At 53.1% G+C, this 17,464-nt stretch overlaps 1 protein-coding gene across 10 annotated transcripts in view; it reads left to right on the forward strand.

The window, feature by feature from the left end:
- The first annotated feature begins 3,325 nt into the window (after window positions 1–3,325).
- CAD (carbamoyl-phosphate synthetase 2, aspartate transcarbamylase, and dihydroorotase) overlaps window positions 3,326–17,464 on the forward strand; it is a 49,280-nt gene continuing 35,141 nt past the window's right edge. For 7 of the 10 annotated variants that reach the window (XR_014787026.1, XR_014787027.1, XR_014787025.1 and 4 more), the window contains exons 1-2: window positions 3,473–5,408; window positions 6,353–6,482. Coding sequence is in view for 7 of the 10 variants with exons in the window: in XM_084829565.1 (XP_084685691.1) it covers window positions 5,049–5,408; window positions 6,353–6,482 (490 nt within the window). In the remaining 3 variants the exon portion in view is untranslated. Of the gene's footprint in view, window positions 5,409–6,352; window positions 6,483–14,473; window positions 16,384–17,464 lie in introns of those variants that run through there. The other 3 variants (XM_084829568.1, XM_084829570.1, XM_084829572.1) reach the window with 3 other exon arrangements.

Genomic DNA, 17,464 nt, shown 5'->3' on the forward strand with positions numbered 1-17,464 from the left:
AAGTACTTGAAGAGCGCTATCATCTCTCCCCTCAGTCTTCTCTTCTCAGGGCTAAACATGCCCAGTTCTTTCAGTCTCTCTTCATAGGGCTTTGTTTCCAGTCCCCTGATCATCTTTGTTGCCCTCCTCTGAACCCTCTCCAGTTTGTCTGCATCCTTCTTAAAGTGTGGTGCCCAGAACTGGACACAGTACTCCAGATGAAGCCTACCCAGTGCTGAGTAGAGGGGAACTAGTACTTCCTGGGATTTGAAAGCGATGCTTCTATGAATGCAGTCCAAAAGAGCGTTTGCCTTTTTTGCAGCCATATCACATTGTTGGCTCATATTCAGCTTGTGATCGACAACAATTCCAAGATCCTTCTCGCTTGTAGTGTTGTTGAGCCACGTATCCATCTTGTAACTGTGCATTTGGTTTCTTTTTCCTAGGTGCAGAACTTGGCATTTGTCCCTATTAAATGTCATTCTGTTGTTTTCTGCCCAGCGCTCCAGTCTATCCAGATCACTTTGAATTTGGTTTTTGTCTTCCAAAGTATTGGCTATCCCGCCCAATTTGGTGTCATCTGCAAATTTGATCAGCACTCCCTGCACCTCCTCCTCCAAGTCATTAATAAAAATGTTGAAGAGCACTGGGCCCAGGACTGAGCCCTGCGGTACCCCGCTTGTTACCTCTCCCCAGCTGGAGAAGGTCCCATTGAGAAGCACTCTTGGAGTCCAATTCTGGAGCCAAATGTGGATCCACTGGATTGTTGTTTCATCTAGCCCACTTTGAGCTAGTTTGCTCGTCAGGATCTCATGTGGAACTTTGTCGAAAGCTTTGCTGAAGTCAAGGTATATGATGTCTACAGCATTCCCACGATCTACAAGGGAGGTTACTTGATCAAAAAATGAGATCAGATTTGTCTGGCAGGACTTGTTTTTGACAAATCCATGTTGCCTTCAAGTAATCATGGCATTGTTGTCAAGGTGCTTCCAGATGGATTCCTTTATCATCTGCTCCAGAATTTTCCCAGGGATTGATGTCAGACTGACTGGTCTGTAGTTCCCAGGTTCCTCCTTTTTACCCTTTTTGAAGATAGGGACAACGTTCGCCCTCCTCCAGTCATCTGGCACTTCCCCCGTCCTCCATGATTTCTCAAAGAGAATAGACAGCGGTTCTGAGAATTCTTCTGCCAGTTCCTTTATGACTCTAGGATGCAGTTCATCTGGCCCTGGAGATTTGAACTCATTCAAAGTAATGAGGTGTTCCTTGACCATATGCCTGTCGATCTCAAGCTGCAATCCTGCCCCTTCAGCCTGTACTTCGCCTTTGCCAGGGGGGTCATAGACCCTCTTTTGGGAGAAGACTGAGCCAAAGTAGGAATTGAGCACCTCTGCCTTTTCTTTGTCATCTGTTATCGTTTTGCCATCCTGATTTAATAGCTGAACCACCATTTCTTTCCTCTGCCTTTTACTATGCATGTAGCTGAAGAAAGCCTTTTTGTTGTTTTTAACATCCCTCGCTAACCTCAGCTTGTTCTCAGCTGTAGCCTTCCTGACGCCATCCCTGCAATTCTGTGCTAACTGCCCGTACTCTTCCTTTGTTACTTGGCCTTCTTTCCACTTCCTATATGTGTCCTGTTTTGTTTTCAGGTCATCCCTAAGCTTTTTGTGAAGCCACACTGGCTTCTTCTGTTGTCTTCCACCTTTTCTTCTTGTTGGAATTGTTTGTGATTGTGCCTTGAGAATTTCCTTTTTTAAAAGTTCCCACCCATCTTGGACTCCTTTTCTCGCTAGCATTGCTTGCCATGGGACCTTACTGATCATTGTTCTGAGTTTATGAAAATCAGCTTTCCTAAAATCCAGGGTACGCGTTTGACTACACTCGGCTTTTGCTTCCCTTAGAACCAAGAACTCAAGTACAACATGGTTGCTTTCCCCCAGAGTTCCTGTAACTGCTACTTTATCCACTAAGTCATCTCCGTTGGTTAGGATCAAGTCAAGGATAGCTGATCCTCTAGTTCCTTCCTCTACTTTCTGTAGGAGGAAGTTATCCGCCACACAAGTCAGGAATGTACTGGAGGGGCCATGTTTTGCAGCATTTGTCTCCCAACAAATATCGGGGAAATTGAAGTCCCCCATTACTACTACATCATGCTTCCTTGAAACATTGGCTATTTGCTTTTCAAAAGTTTCATCCTTGTCTTCTCCTTGGTTGGGTGGCCAGTAGTAGACTCCGGCATGGAAACCGGAAAGAGAGAGGGGGAGTGTGACCTTGCTGATTCTCCTTGATCTCTCTGCGGCTTTCGATGCCATCGACCATGGTATCCTTCTGGGGCGATTGTCTGAGTGGGGAGTAGGAGACACTGGATTGTAGTGGTTTCGCTCCTACTTGGAGGGTTGGCTCCAGAAGGTGGTGCTTGGGGGATATTGCTCAGCCCCATGGATTCTCCAGTATGGGGTTCCACAGGGGTCGGTTTTGTCTCCCATGCTATTCAACATTTACATGAAACCACTGGGTGCACAAGGAGTAGAAGAGCCGGGACAGAGGGAGCAGGCCAAGCAGCCTGTGCCAGGCGTTCAGTCGACCGGAAACAGACTTTTATTTTATTTATTAAATTTATTAATCGCCCATCTGGCTGGTCACCCAGCCACGCCGGGCGATGTACAAAGTATATAATAAGACAGTTTAAAACAATAAAATTCTACAGTAAAAACATTTTCTAAACTACCCTAACCCACCCTAACTGCCTGAGCTAGATAATCGGCCTCATCCAGGAGTGTCTGGAGCTGGCTGACAACCACCTGCTCGAGAACCTCGCCCAGGAGAGGAACATGTCACTGGCCCAAAGTTATTAAACGTTTCCAGGCTCAGGGAGCGCTTATTTAAGATATGAACGTAATAAAGAAACGGTCACGAAGACACGCGGAGCAAGGGGGTCGCGTTCATCGGGCAAACGGGCCACGTCTGAACGCCCGGCGTGTGCGGCCCCCGCGCTTTCTGGCTGCTCAGACTTGCCTTCCGCCGGAGCCCCGGGGCGAGGCGGGGGCGCAGTTTCGAGCCTCGCGCCAGGGCACCGCCTCCCCCGCTCGCACGCCCGTCGCGGCGGCCCCGGCCCCGGCCCCGCGAGGCAGGCGGTTCCGCCGGGGCCGAGGTCGAGGCGGCTGGGCGCACGGCGGGCGCGCGGGGAGCGAGCCTGTCGGGGCCCGGCCCGCGCTCCTCTCCTCTCCTCTCCTCTCCTCCCGCCTGCTGCAAGCCGAGGAGGCGCGCCGGGCCCGGCTTGGCTCGCGCGGCGCCGCCCCCGGCGGGTCATTTCCGCCCCTCGCCGGCTCCGCCTTCTCCGCCGCGCTCCCGGCGGCGCCCCCGCTCTCGCCCCGCTCCGCCCCGCTCCGCTCGGGCCGGCCGCGCCGCCGCCCGCCCCCGCGCTCCGGCCCCCGCCGCGGCGCGCGCGCCCGCCTGCCGGCCGCCGCCGCCCCGCTGCTCCCCCCACGTGCGGAGGCGCGCCATGGGCAGCCTGCTGCTGGAGGACGGGACGGTGCTGCGCGGGCGCCCCTTCGGAGCCGCCGGGGCCGCCGCCGCCGGGGAAGTGGGTGAGTGCCAGGCCCGAGCGCAGCCAAGGCCCGCCCCCGCACGCGCCGCGCCGCGCCGGCCTGGCCTGCCGCACCCGGAGTCCGCGGGCTCCACGTGGGACGCGCCGCCCCCTCCGAGCCTTTAGGAGCCCGCGGAGTGGGCCCGCAGGTCGCTCTGGGGCGCACTGCGGACGCCCCCCGAAAGGTCCTGGGCCCCCGGGATTCCTTGGGGTGGGGAGGGGGCGGTTCCGGGGCAGGAGCTGGCGGGCGGTGCCCCCCCGCTCGGCTCACCCGCCCGAGGAGCGCCCCTGCCCCGCGCCGCCCCTCCCCGCTCTCTCTCCGGGGTGGGGGCCTTTCCTGCGCTGGGCCCAGCGGGGCTGGCAGCCCCCGGCTGCCCCCGGGCCTGCTGCGCTGCAGGGCCGTGCCGGGAAAGCCCGCGCGTGGCGCGCCAGGCTGTGCCTCCGGCCCCGGCCCGCCCCCTCGGCGCGCCCCGGAGCAGCCGCAGGAGCAGCAGGCGCCCCCGGCCCTTCGGAGAGCCCGGGCGTCCCGAGGCGCTCGCCCGCCCGGCCCGGCCCGGCCCGGCCCAGCCTGGCCCGGCCCGCCCTGACGCGCAAGGCAGCCTGGCGCGGGCGGCTCAAGCCGTGAACAGCTGCTGGCGCTGCGCGGCTGCCAGGGCCGGGCCCTCCTGGGGAGCAGCCGTGCGGAAGGGCGTGTGGCGCGGGAAACGCAGCGCGGGCCTCGGGGGCCTCGGGCCTGATCCGGCAGCAGGGCACCTCGGAGGGCCGCACCGTTCAGGTGCCGCTGCTGCCGCCACACGGGGGGCCTCTCCCCAGGGAAGGCAGCAGCGGTGCTGGTGGTGGGAGGCCACCGGGCCGAGGAGGAGTTTGCGAGGGGAGAAGGGGGCGACTCAGAAGCTGGCCCGAGAAGGCGGAGGGCCGCGTGAGGCCGGAGGGCCCAGCCTTCCCAGAGGAAAGGGCGGGAGGGAGCATCGGCCGCGGGTTGGGTGGCATGTTGGAGGCCACGGTATCAGCACGTGAGGCAGCCGCCATTTCCCTCAATCCCTGGAATTTCCGTGTCTGACTGCAAAATGTAGCACTGCAGGAGGCCCAGGATGGTAGCCAGGCGGCCGTGATTTTGCTCCGTGTCGCAGAAACAATCCTGAATGGAGGGGGGCGTCTGTGTGCGCATGTGGTCAAGGTGCCCCCCGTGGGACTTGGGAGATGCTCCTGGCAACCCTCGTCCAGCGGGCCTTCTGCCCTTCTCCGCATCGTGGCAGAAGTGGCCCCTGATGCCCAGGCAGTGTCTGGTGCTGCGCTAATCAGCTGTCGCCTGAGACGGGTTTGGATGTGGCGTTTGCCCTTAAACTCAAAGCGGGGGTAAAAGGCGGGGGGGTCAGTGTGGCCCTGCAGCTCTTGCGCATTTGCTCTGAAGCCTTGAGGATTGGCTGGGGCAGGAGGTCAGGCACCCCACCCCACCCCACATGGCCTCACAGAAGGGCTGCTGATGCCCCCACTGACTCTTCCCTTGGGGTGCCGCTCCCCATGGTGGGGGCCCTCCCCTGCACTGGCTGCAGCCAAGCTCTGCGGGGGGCAGGTAGCAATTCCCCGTGGTGCTGGGGCACCCTGGCCTGGTGTGGGAGGGGCTCATGTGTCCAGCCCAGGGTGGCCCTCTGCCAGGGCCGAGTGGGGCTCACTGGGCTTCTGCCTTTTCTCTGGGGCTGCAGTGTTCCAGACAGGCATGGTGGGCTATCCGGAAGCGCTGACGGACCCCTCCTACAAATCTCAGATCTTGGTGCTGACTTACCCCCTCGTCGGGAATTACGGCGTTCCTCCAGAGCAGCTGGACCAGTACGGTCTCAGCCGGGTGAGTGCGAGGAGGGCTGAGAGGAACCACTTCTGGCTGTTTACGCGCCAGCCCTGCGCAGTTAAGCAGGATCTGCGTTCAGCTTGTGCAGCACTGGCAGCCAGTTTCTGGCTGTCTGAGATCATTCCAGCTGGGCCGAGAGCTGCTCAGCATTCCTGGCTCTGCCTGGATGAGGGTTCTCTGAGCACAGCCGCCTGGCATTCGTTCACACCTCCGGCCTGCTGTGCCATGAACCCTTCACTTCGCCTGTCTGTGGGCTCTGGGGGAGGGGGGCGGCCTGAGGAGCTGTGAGGCTTCCCTGGCTGGGTCTACCTGGCAATGCCTGAAGCTGTGGAGGAGAGAGGCAGGCATACCCTTCTCTCTCCCGGGCACGGGTGCCCAGACAGTGGGCCGGTTTGTACGATCAAACAACCCACCGTGGCTTAAGCTGGCGACCATTTTGGACATTAAAGCCGCGGCTTGTCCAGTTGTCCGAACCCGGGGATCGTCGTTAGGCAAGGGTTAAACAACTCTTGCATAACCCAACCTCAGACCATGGGTTATGTAAGCGGAGTTTAACCCTCACTTAACCTACAGTCCTTGGGTTAAGATGATAGGACAAGCTGGGGCTTGAATATTCAAAAACCGCCCAGCATGCGCTGGCACATGCAGCGGCTCACTGTGGTTTAAGCAAGAGGGGATTGTGTGACCTGGGTCAGAGTCAGGTTCCACGTGCTTGGGTTGGTGGCACAGCTGGAGGGGGTGAGGAAGTTCTCGTGGAGATGGAGCTGTGGGGCAGCTCGTGCATGTACTGAGTGGGGATCCTTGCGGGGGCTCCCCAGTAGCTGCCAACAGGGTCTGGGCCCTTCTGCTCCTCTGACAGAAGACGCACATTGCCCCACGGTGGTGGGATGCCAGGGTAATTTACTGTGTCTTTGTGTTGTGCTTGATCCCTGCACCTCAAGTGGTTTGAGTCCAGCTGCATTCATGTGGCTGCACTGATCGTGGGCGAGTGCTCCCGAAACCCGAGCCACTGGAGTGCCACGCGCTCGCTTGACCACTGGCTGCAGGATGAGGGAATCCCTGGCCTGGAAGGTGAGTGGAAGGCCTTGTCCTGGGGCGGGGGGGGGGGTGGCACTAGGTGGGGCTGAGCCAGCCGATGGCGAGCCTTGGAGCCCAGCAGAGCTGGCCCGTTCATGCTCCACCTCAGGTGGCCCTGGCCAAGCCCATCCTCTCACCTGTGAAACGGCAGACATTGCGAGCTCTGTCCCAGGGCTTTTGCGGGGTTGGAGAAGGTATGAACTGTAAACAGCTCCGGGAATCTGAAGTGCTGCTTTGTAAATGGCTACGAAATTCACAGAGGCACAGCCAGGAGTTCTGTGGTATGAGTAGGGATGTCAGAGAATTCCGCCACAGATCTTGGTAAGGCCGAATGCCAGTGCATTCGGCCCCCCGAACTCTGTGGCGGAATGGCCTGCCGCCCCCCCCCCCCCCACGGATCCCCCCCGGGACGAGATTTATGACGGCGAAAATAAAGGGGAACGCAAATAGCGTAGCGGGCGCTGTTTGCGTCCCTTTTTGATTCGCCGTTTTAGCCTACGTAAATATTTACGTAATCATCGAGGATTCCGGGGGGAGGGACGGAACGCCCCCCCCATCAGCATAATCCGCGGAAACGTAAGTGGCTTTCGTACATCCCTAGGTATGAGTGGACGGGCGTGCTGTCTCCGCTGTTGACCTCTTGGCACCAGAATTAAGGAGCCTTTGGCAGCTCGGTTTTAGCATTGGATAGACTTAGGAGAGTCCTCGGGAGTCAGCCTACTGGGCGCCCTTGGGCAAGCTGCCAGCTCTTCGTGGTCTGTGTGCATCACACACATGGGCTCTGCACCTGTGCTGAGTCTTATTCGAGAAGCTTCTGTAGCTGAGGAACGTTTTTTGGCGGGATCCCTGCCCTACCGCCCACTGCGCATGTCCTAGGGGGTTCCCATCCGTTCCCTCAGTTCTCTCTCAACCGCCATAGTGGATAGTCTCTTCGGAGCTTCCTCTCTGTGGGAAAGAGAATTGCAGTATTTTTTCATCTTTTTCTTTTGCTGCTGCTGAGGACTTTTTTTTCTTGTTATTCGTGTTGTTCTTCCCTGTCTTCGTCATCGTTCTATCCCCCTCCCAATCTTCCTTCGTAGTCCGTCTGTCAACTGTGGTGTCACTAATGGCCGCAAAGGCACCTTCTCGCAAGTGTGGGAGTAAGTTGCCCCCCACCGACCCTCACTCCCTCTGCCTTTTTTGTTTGGGTGAAGGCCATTTACCCGATTCCTGCTCCCTGCTCCAATAATTTACTAAACAGGCACGAAAGAACAGCTCGGGCAGGCTCGAGGCAGCATGGTGGAGAAGAGCATTACTGGCTACGGATCCAAAGAACGCTGCAGGGTCCTCTGCAAAAGACAAAGCAGGGGCAACTATGTCTTCGTCCAAGTCCGGGTCCTCTTACCCGGTAACTTCCGTTGAATGGGCTGATTCCCCGACTCCGGGGCACACCTTGGCACTCCTTAGCGCTCTCAGTTGTGAGAAAGATTACTAAAAAGGCAAAGATCCCAAAGTTGGGATTGAATGGCCTTAAAAAATAGAAGAAAAAGAAGGTTGCTGAAAAATCTTCCAAACCAAAGATTCTGGCACCTCCTCCTTTGCTGGATTCACCAATTTATGTGTTCTCACCCGTACCGACCGCTCCAGTCATCAAGCTGTTGTCCATGGTGTCTGAGGGTGAAATCTTGGATTTCCCCCCTCCACTACCAGTCTCTCAGGATCGATAGATTTCTCCATCTGGAGATCGTCAGTCACCAATGAGGCAGGAAGCCCTGCATCGCTGCCTCCTTTCCCCTCCTTGGGATCAAGAGCATCAGTTCCATCCTGGGCTGTGTCATTCTCCCTCTGGGGATCGCCGTTTCGACTACCATTATAGGGAGAGGCCAAGGTCTCCACGTGGTGACTGGGACACAGGTTCAGAATGGTCTTGCCCTCCACAATGGCCTTGCTATTTTGAGGACTGGCGTACTGTTCGGGACTGAGAGTACTTTGTTGACTGCTCCAGATATATGGGAGCAGCCTCACCTTGGTATCTGCCACAGGCATTGGAAACTGCAGCTCACCCTCCAGCAAGAGATGAGTTCCTCATGCCTCCACCTGTGCCACCTCGTTCCTCCTCGTTGCTGTGGAGTCAGTGGGAGCTGCCTAAACCGACTCAATTGATTCAGGCGTCGGAACCACAGCCAATCCCACCTGTGGGACCATTGCCATGAGCAGCCTCACATCAGGACTCAGCTGATGATTACCAGTTGGATTCATCTTCATACTCCTCTATCCTACCTTCCATCCCATCTCTGGATGATGTAATGGGATCACAGGAGGGATCTTCTCCTTCAGAGGACAGGTTCAACTTCGTTGAGCTAATCAACAGGATGGTCCATTCTTTGGGCATTGAAGTACAGCAGCCGGAGGAACATATTCAGGACCCTGTCTTTGACGCAGTCCATACCAAGTCGTCGTAAGTGCCTTGAGTCCCTGTATAGGGTGCAGGAGAAGGACGCAGCGTTCTTGTATTTACACCTGGGACCCAAATCCATCATCATGGAATTGGTGCAGGGACAGTCCCAGAAACCTCATGCATTGCCTGTTGACAAGGAAGGGAGGATGCTGGATCTTTTGGGCAGGAGAATGTGTTCCTCTGCTGCTCTGGGACTCCGTGTGGCCGCTTAGCAGGCCATCATGGCCAGATACCAGCTGTTCCTGTGGGGAAAAATGGACTCCCTTTGTGCCGACCTCCCAGAGGACCAAAAGGACCGCGCCACGGTCTTCCACGCTGAGCTGTCAAACTGTTGAGACAGCAAATTAATAGCTCTCGGCATGAGGCGAACTGTAGCGCCAAGTCGATGGTTGACGCCGTCACTCTCAGGGGGCATGTTTGGCCAAGGTCTGCAGGCTTGACTCCTGAATCCAGGTTGCAAATAGAGGAATTGCCCTTTGACGGTGAAAGGCTCTTTAACTCCAAAGTGGACGAGCAAATGGACTCCGTCCAGAAAGTGAACGCAACCACCTGTAAGATGGGCCTGGGCCCTCAACCTGTTCGGCGTCAGTACAAGAGCCGCAAGTGGTTTCGGCCTCAACCGTATCCAACCAAGCAGCACTTTGACTGATACCAACGCTACCAGTCTACCGAACCGCATAAAAAGCAGACTGCTCTATCTTCAAAGTTCTGTCAAGGTCGTGGTAGGCCAGAATCATCTTCGAAGCATTGACTTTGGCTTCCCAACTTTTATTGCCCCCAACTTTCCCAGTTGGCCTATGTTCGGATGCATTGTGGCACGTTTTCTGTCGACCTGGAAGGCAATAACATCGGACATCTGGGTGTTAAACATTATTGCTTGAGGTTACATGATAGAATTTCATAACCTTCCCCCCTTGGGGACTTTTCGCATTACTCCATCGTCACAAGCCCTCCTTCTGGAGACATTCACCTTGTTTCAAAAAGGAGCTATCCAGAGAGTCCTTCCACTCCAGCCAGAAGACCGCTTCTTTTCTCGGTATTTCACTGTACTGAAGCAGGACGGAGGCCTCATACCCATCATGGACTGAAGGGACTTAAATTCATCACCCCCAGAAGGTTCAGAATTATAACATTGGCTACAGTTCTCCCTCTTCTTCAAAAGACTTTGCCGCCATAGACCTGAAGGGCACATATTTTCATATAGCGATTGCGGACGCCCACCACCGGTACCTGCATTTCGTCATCGCTACTGACACGTTCCAGTTTCAGGTCCTGCCCTTCGGTCTAGCAACCACCCTGACAGTTTTTACAAAATCTATGGAAATAGAATCATAGAATAGTAGTGTTGGAAGGGGCCTCCAAGGCCATCGAGTCCAACACCCTGCTCAATGCAGGAATCCAAGTCAGAGCATCCCTGACGGATGGCTCTCTCAGTGTGGGAGAGCCCACCACCTCCCTAGGTAACTGGTTCCATTGTCATATCGCTCTAACAGGAAGTTTTTCCTCATGTTCAGCCGGAATCTGGTTTCCTGGTCATTAATAAAAATGCTGAAGAGCATTGACCCAGGACTGAGCCCTGCGGTACCCCGCTTGTTACCTCTCCCCAGTTGGAGAAAATCCCACTGATAAGCACTCTTTGAGTCCCGATTCTGTAGCCAACTGTGGATCCACCGAATCGTTGTTTCATCTAGCCCACTTTGAGCCACTTTGCTCATCAGGATCTCATGGGGCACTTTGTGGAAAGCTTTGCTGAAGTCGAGGTATACGATGCCTGCAGCATTCCCACGGTCCACAAGGGAGGTTACCTGATCAAAAAATGAGATCAGATTCATCTGGCAGGATTTGTTCTTGACAAATCCATGTTGGCTTCAAGTCATCACTGCATTGTTTTCAAGGTGCTTCCAGATGGATTGCTCTATCATCTGCTCCAGAATTTTCTCAGGGATTGATGTCAGACTGAGTGGTCTGTAGTTCCCAGGTTCCTCCTTTCTGAAGAGAGGGACAACATTAGCCCTCCTCCAGTCATCTGCTACTTCACCCGTCCTCCATGATTTCTCTGAGAGAATAGACAGTGGTTTTGAGAGTCCTTCTACCAGTTCCTTTATTACCCTGGGGTACAGTTCATCTGGCCCTGGAGATTTGAACTCATTCAAATTAATTGGGTGTTCCTTTGTTGCAGAACCCAGAGTCAGAGAGACCACGGAGTGAAGGAAAAAGAGATTCTTTATTTAACGCGCGGGCTTAAGGCTGGAATCATTTCCAAAGAGCCAGAAGCCCCGAAATACATCAGCACATTGTTTTTATAGACATTGTGACACATATGAAATGGCTCCTCCTCTCTCTCCCATGTGGGGTTGCAGTCCTCAACATTTCTTTTCCTAGCACCATTGTTTATAATACAAGAACTGGGTTATAGGGTAGCCGTGATAAGCAGAGAACAGAAGAGAACAGCAGAGAACAAGATATACAATTGTATGACCTTTGACAAGATAAGGAATTCCTGTGTCTCGTCAGCTTACAACAGTATATTCAAGGGAGAAAGAGCTCAGCAAGAACATGAAGCATGAGGCTGCATGAGGCTACTTAGTCTGCCCCCCGATATGGCTGCTACACCTTGACCATATGCCTATCGATCTCAAGCGGCAATCCTGCCCCTTCAGCCGGTACTTGGCCTTTGCCAGGGGGGTCATAGACCCTCTTTTGGGAGGAGACTGAGCCAAAGAAGGAATGGAGCACCTCTGCTTATTCTTTGACATCTGTTATCATTTCACCATCCTTATTTAATAGCTGAACACCATTTCTTTCCTCTGCCTTTTACTATGCACATAGTTGAAGAAAGCCTTTTTGTTGCTTTTAGCATCCCTCGCTAACCTCAGCTCGTTCTCAGCTTTAGCCTTCCTGACGCCATCCCTGCAATTCTGTGCTACCTGCCTGTACTCTTCCTTTGTTACTTGGCCTTCCTTCCACTTCCTGTATGTGCCCTTTTTTGTTTCAGGTCATCGCTAAGCTTTTTGTGAAGCCACATTGGCTTCTTCTGTTGTCTTCCACCTTTTCTTCTTGTTGGAATCGTTTGTGATTGTGCCTTGAGAATTTCCTTTTTTAAAAGCTCCCACCCATCTTGGACTCCTTTTCTCGCTAGCATTGCTTGCCATGGGACCTTACTGATCATTGTTCTGAGTTTATTAAAATCAGCTTTCCTAAAATCCAGGCTACGCGTTTGACCACACTCAGCTTTTGCTTCCCTTAGAACCAAGAACTCAAGGACAACATGGTCGCTTTCCCCCAGAGTTCCTGTAACTGCTACTTTATCCACTAAGTCATCTCCGTTGGTTAGGATCAAGTCAAGGATAGCCGATCCTCTAGTTCCTTCCCCTACTTTCTGTAGGAGGAAGTTATCTGCCACACAAGTCAGGAATGTACTGGAGGGGCCATGGTTTGCAGAATTTGTTTCCCAACAAATATCGGGGAAATTTAAGTCCCCCATTACTACTACATCAATCTTACTTGAAAGATGGGCTGTTTGCTTTTCAAAAGTTTCATCCTCGTCTTCTCCTTGATTGGGTGGCCGGTAGTAGACTCCGACCACCAGGTTCCATTTATTCTTTGCTCCATTTATTTCGATCCAGATACTCTCGATGGGGCTACCAAGCTCCTCCTCCTGTATTTCTGTGCAGAGATATGTCTTTTTCACATACAGTGCAACCCCACCTCCCTTTCTGTTCCTCCTGTTCTTTTTGAACAAGTTATGTCCTTGAATTACTGTATTCCAGTCATGAGAGTCATCCCAAGTCTCAGTTATACCTATCAGGTCATAATTTCCCTCTTGTATTAAGAGTTCAAGTTCGTTCTGTTTGTTTCCCATACTCTGGGCATTAGTATATAGACATCGAAGACCATGTGCTTCATAGTCTGGCTTTCTTCCTACGTGTGTCTGAAGACTATTATTGGGCGCTATTAGAGCTGTTCTCTCCATTGCAGTGCATGCGCCTACATCCATTGTTACCCCAACATTACATCTCCCTTCCCCGTAGGATTCAGTTTAAAGCCCTCCTGATGAAGTTCTTCATGCTGTGGCCAAACACATTCTTCCCATCCTTTGTGAGGTGCAACCCATCCCTTGCCAACAGTCCATCTTCCAGGAAGTATAGCCTGTGGTCCCAGAAGCCAAATCTTTCACGTTGGCACCACCTTCGTAGCCAGTCATTCACCCGGAGTATTTTTCGTTCCCTTTCTATCCCTCTTCTAACTACTGGAAGGATGGATGAGAAAAGTATCTGGGCCCCAAAGTTCTTGAGTTTCCTTCCCAAACTTCAAAGTCTGACGTGATTTCTTCGTAGCTCCGCTTGGCAGTATCATTTGTTCCCACATGGATGAGGATAAAGGAATACTGTGGGCTTTAGGAGTGCAGGCAGCCTTTCAGTCACGTCTCTAATCTGTCCTCCCGGGAGACCACATACCTGGCAAGTCCACAAGTCTTCGCGGCATACTTGGGTCTCCATCCCACGCAGCAAGGAGTCTCCCACTACTACTACTCTTCTCGTTGTAGGCCTTGGTTTCATCGCCTCTGCGTGACTGGCCTTCAGCCCCTTGCTCACTCTCATGTAGGTTCCCCTGTGATTCTTCCTCTGCAGGTTGTCCTCCAGTCTCATCCGCAAGTACCTGGAATCGGTTCCAGAGCTCCACTGCTTCCACTGGTGCAGAGTGGCGTCTAGTTCTTCTTCTCCTAACTGTCACCCTTTTCCAAGGAGTGTCCTCTACTCCATTTTTCTTCACCTCAGCATTTCCCACTGCCTCATCTTGCTGTTGCTCTTCAAGCTTCTGGTCTTCCCTTTGCTGCTGTATTTCCCCTATTCTTTGTATTCTTTGTGTTCTCTTATTTCCCAGAGGGTCGACAGTTGCCGCTCCAGTCCACTTACTTTTTCCTCCAGCAGCGTGATCAACTTGCACTTGTTGCAGGTGTAGGCCATGTTGTTCTCAGGCAAGAAAGCAAACATTGCATACACCTTGCAGGTCACCACCACTGCAGAGTCTTGTCCTTCCATAGCGTCTTTTCCCTTTTTGTGTCTAGCTTTGTGATTGTTCTAGACTAGCCTTTGTCTGCTCCTCTACTCAGTAAAGGTTAAAAGCAGAGGTGGTTGCATGCGCGTATCTGAGACAACAGGGAATCGTGTCTTATCCTTACCTGGATGACTGGCTCCTTGTATTGGACTCCAAAAGGGATTTTTAGCATGCCATTCGGATTGTTCTGAACCTTCTGGGTGCACTGGGTCTTTATGTCGACAGAGAAGAATCAACTCTGGAGCCTACTCAACATCTCCAGTTTAGAGGAGCGCTACTAGATTCAACAGTTGCAAGTGCTTAGCTCCCTCGAAACTGGCAGGATCAGCTAGTCGCTCTCGTAGAGACTGTCTTCCTTCATCTCCGGGTCACCGCCCACACCATTCAAGTTTTACTGGGTCACATGGCTGCTATGGTGGCAGTTGTTCAATGGGTGAGAGTTTGCGACCACTGCAGAACTGGTTGCTCAGAAGCTTCGATTCCATTTCAGGTACTCGGCTTTGTTGTCTCATGATCCCGGATGAAGTGTTGATGTCCCTGCTTTGGTGGATGCAGCCGTGCAATTTGGACTGAGGCATGCCTTTCGTCCAACAAACTCCTACCGAATCCTGATGACAGATGCGTCTCTCTCCGGATGGGGAGCACACTGGTCCATTGCAGACTTGGGGCCTCTGGTCAGCAAAAGAAGAGAAGTGCCACATAAACTCCCTAGAGTTTCTTGTGGCTTGGGAAGCAATGTGAGCTCTCGAACCGTACCTTCAAGGTCAACATGTACGAATCCTGACTGACAATGCAATGGTCTTGTGATACATCCAGAAGCAAGGCGGGACGCACTCTTCCAGATTTGTGAATTTCACCCTGGTCATCTTCCGATAAGCAATTCAATGGGGCATCTTCTTGAGTGCTCTTCACATTGCCAGACAAGACAGTGTTTTGGCAGATGCTCTTAAGTCGGGCATACGAGTCACCTCGCAAGTGGCAGATAACAGTTTGCATTTTGGATCATCTCTTTCTGGACTGGGGCTGTGCTACAACAGATTTGTTCGCGACCCTAGCAAATGCTGTGTGCCCTCATCTCTGCACAAGAGCGGGGATCGGCCAATCGTCTTTGGGCAATGCGTTCCAGATAACAGTGGCGAGGGGAACTTTTTTATCTGTTCCCGCCATTTCCCCTTCTCTCCATGGTGCTCCAGACGACAAGAAGAACTGTATTCTGATTGCTCCTTGGTGGCTAAGGCAGCCATGGTTTCCAACCCTACTGCATCTGTCCGGAAAACAATTCTTGCACCTTCCACAAGTTCCAGACCTGATCTTTCGGGACCAGGGCAGGATTTGTCACCCTGATCTTTACACTCTGAAGCTAATGGCTTGGAGAATTCGACAATGAATGCTTTTCCTCAAGTTCAACTCGGAGTTCAGGTAATCCTGGATGTGGCTAAGAAACCAGCTACCCGTTGGTCCTATGCTGCAAAGTGGTCGTCTTTTCTGACTTGCTAATCTTCATGCGTTCGATCCTCTTCAGGCATCGGTTGAAAATGTTCTTTTCTTTCTGCATGGGTTTAAAACTTCCATCCAAAAGAGTTGATTTGGCAGCTCTTGTTACAGAGGGCCAGTTCAAGGCTTTCCCTTTATACTCACCCTACTGTTCGTCAGTTCCTGTGGGGTCTAAAAAACTTGACTCCCCCGGTTTGAACACTGGTTCCTCAGTGGAGTCTCTCTGTTGTCTTGCATGTCCTTCTCTCGAAGCCCTTCGAACCTCTGGCCAAGACAGACCTTCGCCTGCTATCGTGGAAAGTTGCCTTCTTGGTCGCTGTCGCGTCCTCTCGATGTGTGGGTGAAATCTGTGCCTTATGAGCAGATCATCCCTAGGTGATCTTCCACAAGGACAAGGTTGACCTGAGACCGGACATTGACTTTCTGCCAAAAGTGGTCTCTGATTTCCACGTCAACCATACCATATTGTTACCAGCTTTCTTCCCAGACCCTTGTTCTGACCTGGAGAGATAGTTGCATGCTGTTGATGTCAAGAGGGCATTGGCGTTTTACAAGTCCAGGATAGTGCCGTTCTGTACCATGCAGTGCCTGTTCATTTGTTATGGGGAGCCAAGAAGGGTTCTCCTGTCTCCTCCCAAAGACTAGCTTCATGGATCGTGCAAACCATTGGTCTGGTCTGGGTTCGAGTGCCCGTCTCATATCGGAGCGCATTCTACTTGAGGAGTAGCCACATCTGCAGCTTTTGCAAAAGGCATACCGCTGTTGGACTTATGCAGGGCAGCGATTTGGTCGAAACTGTCGACCTTTGTGAAGCACTACAAACTCGATGTCAGGGCACGTTCCGACTGTGCGTTTAGGCAAGCCGTTCTGACATCAGTCTTGGCATGAGGCACCTACCCACCACCAGTAAGTGAGCTTGCTAATCGCCCATATGTGTGATGCACAGAGACTACAAAGAAGAAATGCAGGTCATCTGTGCATTCACACAGCCCTCCCACCATCCCCACTTCGGTGCCAGTGTCGAATTCATTGTTGGTACCAAGGCATGATTAGTTTCCTTTGGGTCTGAGGGCGCATAAGGTAGTCTCAAGGAACTGAGGGAATGGGCGGGAACCGCCTGGGACATGCACAGTCACTGACAAAGTGGCCACTGCGGAGCAAACAGCTTTGAGTGAGTGAGAGAGAGAGAGAGACGGCTGAGTTAGATTTCATCAACAGTTTCAATTCTATTGCCAGAGGTTTGGATCAGGATAAAGGATTTTTATCACACTACATGTCAGGATGTTTGTGCTAGCAGCAGCAACTGTACTGTAATTGAGCACTGTTAATAATGTGATTGTCACTGTCAGTACTTTCTGAATTTAATTGAGCCAGCAATGGGATGTGGCTGCAAAAAAGGCCAATGCTCTTTTGGGCTGCATTCATAGACGCATAGCTTCCAAATCCCGGGAAGTACTAGCTCCCCTCTACTCAGCACTGGTTAGGCCTCATCTGGAGTACTGTGTCCAGTTCTGGGCACCACACTTTAAGAAGGATGCAGACAAACTGGAGAGGGTTCAGAGGAGGGCAACAGAGATGATCAGGGGACTGGAAACAAATCCCTACGAGGAGAGACTGAAAGAACTGGGCCTGTTTAGCCTGGAGAGGAGAAGACTGAGGGGGCATATGATAGCGCTGTTAAGTCCTTGAAAGGTTGTCCCAGAGATGAAGGCCAGGATCTCTTCTCAATCATCCCAGAGTGCAGGACATGGAAGAATGGGCTGAAGTGACAGGAAGCCAGGTTCGGGCTGAACATCAGGAGAAACTGACTGTCAGAGCAATACGACAATGGGACCCATGACCCAGGGAGGCGGTGGGCTCTCTCATGCTGGTGGCATTCAAGACGAGGCTGGACAGCCACCTGTCAGGGATGCTCCGACTTGGATTCCTGCACTGAGCAGGGGTTGGACTCCATGGCCTTGCAGGCCCTGCCCAGCCCTACTAGTCT

This window comes from Heloderma suspectum, chromosome 1 (genome assembly GCF_057233095.1).
Source record: "Heloderma suspectum isolate Gila_16-S chromosome 1, 16-S_ref, whole genome shotgun sequence".
NCBI classification, from domain to species: Eukaryota; Metazoa; Chordata; class Lepidosauria; order Squamata; family Helodermatidae; genus Heloderma; species Heloderma suspectum.